This window comes from Nannospalax galili, unplaced genomic scaffold (assembly GCF_000622305.1).
Source record: "Nannospalax galili isolate Female #2095 unplaced genomic scaffold, S.galili_v1.0 scaffold241, whole genome shotgun sequence".
In the NCBI taxonomy this organism is placed as follows: domain Eukaryota; kingdom Metazoa; phylum Chordata; class Mammalia; order Rodentia; family Spalacidae; genus Nannospalax; species Nannospalax galili.
The window spans coordinates 516,008-520,518 of record NW_008345602.1 but is presented as its reverse complement, the minus strand read 5'-3'; the positions used below and the strand labels follow the sequence as shown (position 1 = coordinate 520,518).

The 4,511-nt window shown below is 43.4% G+C and overlaps 2 protein-coding genes across 8 annotated transcripts in view; one reads left to right on the top strand and one right to left on the bottom strand.

The window, feature by feature from the left end:
• Plpp6 (phospholipid phosphatase 6) overlaps positions 1-1,281 on the top strand; it is a 1,525-nt gene extending 244 nt beyond the window's left edge. Inside the window, exon 1 of the mRNA XM_008841679.3 lies at positions 1-1,281. This exon is cut by the window's left edge and continues 244 nt beyond it. Within this exon, the coding sequence (XP_008839901.1) occupies positions 1-732 (732 nt within the window). The 3' untranslated portion in view covers positions 733-1,281.
• The window catches only part of Spata6l (spermatogenesis associated 6 like), a 71,965-nt gene that overhangs the window by 64,029 nt on the left and 3,425 nt on the right, over positions 1-4,511 (bottom strand). For 6 of the 7 annotated variants that reach the window (XM_008841669.3, XM_008841672.2, XM_008841670.3 and 3 more), the window contains exon 2: positions 3,625-3,669. In XM_008841669.3, the coding sequence (XP_008839891.2) occupies positions 3,625-3,663 (39 nt within the window). In that variant the 5' untranslated portion in view covers positions 3,664-3,669. Of the gene's footprint in view, positions 1-3,624; positions 4,381-4,511 lie in introns of those variants that run through there. The other variant, XM_008841673.3, reaches the window with a different exon arrangement.

Here is a 4,511-nt window from a genome sequence, read left to right as displayed (position 1 = left end):
GACACCGCCTGCGCCCGGCTGCGCGCGTCCGAGAGCCCGGCGCACCGCCGCGGCTCCTTCCCGCTGGCCTCCGGTCTCGCGCAGGTGCCCCCGGCCCCGCCGCCCGAAGACGACCGCATTAACCTGAACCCGTCCTTCCTCGGCATAGCCCTGCGCTCCCTGCTGGCCATCGACCTGTGGCTGTCCAAGAAGCTAGGGGTGTGTGCCGGGGAGAGCTCGTCCTGGGGCAGCGCGCGGCCCTTGATGAAGCTGCTGGAGATCTCGGGGCACGGCATCCCCTGGCTGCTGGGCACCCTCTACTGCCTGTCCAGGAGTGACAGCTGGGCCGGGCGCGAGGTGCTGATGAACCTGCTCTTCGGCCTGCTGCTGGACCTGCTGCTGGTGGCTGTGATTAAAGGGCTGGTACGCAGGCGCCGACCAGCGCACAATCAGATGGACATGTTTTTCACCCTCTCAGTGGACAAATACTCCTTTCCCTCCGGCCATGCCACAAGGGCTGCCCTGGCGTCTCGGTTCATCCTGAATCACCTGGTCCTGGCCATTCCACTGAGGGTGCTGGTAGTACTGTGGGCCTTCGTCCTAGGTCTCTCCAGGGTCATGCTTGGGCGGCACAATGTCACTGATGTGGCTTTTGGCTTTCTTCTGGGCTACATGCAGTACAGCATTGTGGACTATTGCTGGCTGTCACCCAACAATGCTCCCATCCTCTTTGTACTTTGGAATCAACAGTGACACCATCTCATTTATTATTGGCACTAGGAGTTCTGAAAGTTCCCACATTCAGTGATGCTGACCTAAACCGGTGCCATCCCTTTAGCCCCTCAGACATTTCAAGCTTCCTTTAGGATTTCCAGGGGTCCCACTGTCTTGATGTGTTGCTAGGCCGGAGCATGTGCTGGCCATTATTGGACATAGCCATATTTTGGAAAGAAAAAACAAAAATCCCTCTATTGGGTGTGTTCAACAACTGTGGATCTCCAAAGTGAATGCAAAGAAAACATGCTGACTGGCGATTTATTTAAAGTTGACAGTGTTATGTAGTAATCCCATAAATCAATTTATCACTTGTAACTTGAATTTTAAGAAACAATCTTCATTCTGTAAATATGCATCCAGATAAACCATATACTAATCCTAGTCCTTTTCCTGGGGTAGATTTTAAATGGTATTTTAAAAGTTTAAGACATAGGTTTTTCTTGTTTATTTTCTGAAGATCCATTGCCATAGTTGAAGCTATTTCTTAATCCTGATTTTCTTAATAAACTCTTCCATCTTTATGGATTGGGTAGTGAGATGAGATTATAGTATTTTATCTATCCCTATACACCTCAAATAGCCTTTAGATATTCACTTTGCACTACTCTCTAGTAGTGTCTTTTAGCACTCATAAAACAAGCCAAGATTTTAAAGAAGTACTCAAGAAGTGGGCGTACCTGAGGTTCCCTCAGAAAAGTAAGTATGAGTGTATGGTATCATTTTGGAACTGTGTTCATGAATAATAGCATGGCATGCCTAATGGCCAGGAAGCTAAGCTGCTAGAGAAAGCCAGGGAAACGGAGAGTCTTGGTGGGGTAGACTGACCACACACACCAGTGGCCAGTGGCAGAGGATGGAGCCCTGCTGCCTGTCATCTCTCCTGAATAGAGAAAATGGTCCTCTATCCAGTAACAAAATGGGAGAGCAGTGTGACTTTTTAGTGCAGCTACCTACCTTTTCCATATATACAAGAATGACTGTATACTCATTTCCTTATAAATTCTAAGTAACAGTATTTAACTTGAAATTCTTCAGGAGAGCCTATTGCTATATGAGCGCTCCTAAATTTCTGTTTACATTGACCTTTACATTGAAAGCTGCTTATTCATAGTGCCTCTCCAAACCGTAAGACCAAAGATGACCAAATACATGGTGAACTATGATTATTATTTGACCTGGAAAGACCAAAGAGGGTATGTGCTATAAACATTGCTCTATCTGAAAAGAAAAACTTTTAAATTACCTATGGAACTTGTGTCTTCAGATAATCTTAATGACCAGTTGTTATGGCATTTCTAAATAGAAAAAACTTTGATATGACATACAGGGATGTGGACAGGAACCTAGAGAATGGCTGTGTTAAGTTCTCATGGTGGGGAGCAGATACCTTGTGAGGGTCGGGCACACTAAAAGGAACAGCTGTTCCTCTAAATCAAATAGTCATTTTGCATTCCCACAACATCCTGAACACTGACTACCTCTTCACTTACTGATCAGCAGACTGTGAGGGTCTAAGTGGTCTGAGTTTGTGGTTTTAACCTTTCAGAAATCACTTTTAATTGCAGCAACATCCAGGCCAGATATCTGAAGGCAATAATATTTCCTCTTGCAGTGTCCACAAGTCTGAATATTGGGGACTTACCTTGTGGTTTCATACTTCTAGAATTCCCTGTTTTATTTGTTAGGCCTGAATTTGCTGGCTACTTAAGCACAGATCAATTCACCTGACTTTCTGAGTCATCTTAAGTATTCTAGAATAGAAAACTGACTTCCTTGTAATTGTACACTGAAGAATACCTTTTAAAAATCAAAATCAAATTAACCAATAATGTTAAATGAAACAAGATGAAATCTTAATTTCTGCATTATTGAAGAGGTCACTTGGCTTCTTAAGGGGGTCCTTCATCTTCCTGCACAATTTTGAATGTTTGCAGTTGATATGGTACAACTAATACAATCTATATTTGCTGTCATCAAAATGAAATAAAAAACAGTACACTTTGATTTTTCTTCTTGTGTGTACGATGAAAACTTCAAGTTTGCTGATTGTATGGAGGCTAAAGTGATTGCCATGCTGTTACCATATCCTGTTAGCATTGTGCTTATAAACACCGACACTAGAGAGGCCCCTGACAGCTTGGAAGCCAAGCTCCAGGACAGTCATTACAGATGGAAGGATGGGAAAATGGAGGGTGAACACAGCGGAATGACTGACTCTCAGGAACAGGAAAGTCATTGTGCCCCAGCACCTTACTTAAGGAGGAGTGGTGGATATTTGGTTGATTTCCCTCTCAGAATTAACAAACCAAAACCATAGCTATGGGGAGTATCTCTGAGTGGCTCCTAATGGAACATTATCAGGAATGAAGCTTTTTAAATTATGTTAGTCCTGGGGCTGGAAAGATTGCTCAGTGGTTAAGGACACTGTTCTGGCAAAAGACCCGGGGTTCAAATCCCAGCACCCACATGGAAGCTAACAACTGTCAGCCCTGGGATCCGACTGCAATGCCCAACATGGGTGCATTTATTTACATGCAGGCATAACACTCATACACATAAAATAAAAATAAATATATTTTTAAAAATTGTTACTCCTTGGTTAAAAGAATAGTTTTTAAATACTTTCACAAATCGTTAAAAAGAAAATCCTACTTAACACACGATTATTTTAAAGAAGCCAAGAAACATGTCGGCTTAGGAAGGAAAAAAAATAGGACAGCTTAAGCTTAATTAAAGGTTCAGAGGTCCGGAAAGACCAATGTACTGAATCTTTGGAACAGAAGTATTATTCGTCCCAACAGTGATGTGTGTGTAGTTAAGTGGAAGGAGAACAACCGAGTTATGAAAGGAGGCGCTCTGGTCTCTTACCGCCCGGATCTGCAGCTCCACCACCACCTCCAGAGGCATCCTTCCCTGGGTGGGCGAAAGGACCAGAAAGACAGGTTGTTTTGTGCTGAGTCCTGAACCAATATTTCTTAGTTTACCTTAATTCCTAAAACAAATGTTTCCAGAAGCTTGCCTAGCCCCCTACCCCTTTGTTTCCCCATCAGTCCCCCAGTCTCGCTCCCTCCCACGGGGACAGGTAGCTCACAATAGGCTCTGGAGAGTAAGCTTCCAGAAGGCGGAAGCATAGTGTTACCATGGACACTCAAACGCTCAACCTTCGCCCCAGGAACGCTGGAGAGGCCTCTGCCCAGGCGCCCGCCTAGTGCTCCGCCCTGAATTAAGGTCTGGTCAGGCCCATAGGCCCTGGCCCAAGTGACTGCCTGAGCGACCTGGGAGTCAGTCTGGATATGCTAAGAGCCTTTGCTTTCTTTCCCTCTACTCTTTTTTGTGCCTGGTTACTGTATTAAAATGTTTACAGTTTCCATCCCCAAAGTGGAATGAGAGCATAGCTGTGTTATATAAGCATTTTTTATAACATGCATGTTTTATTAATACTTATGCTAAAGAGTGACATTTCCCTTGATATATAAATTCGACTTAGCATGCACATTATTGCTTCAGGCACACTTTTACCTAATATCTAACCTACCAGAAAAGTGATTTTTGAAATACATTAGCATATTGCTGGTAACCTTTTTTTTTCCAGTTAATTATTTATTTAATAACCACATACTTAGAAGAAGCATTTCATTACAACAGCATTGACATATTCAATAACAATTTTCTGAGCTAAGATGCATCTTTTTCAGAATTGGCTATAAATTTTTAGGTTTACAGTTGAATTATTACAGTTATACAATATTGTACTC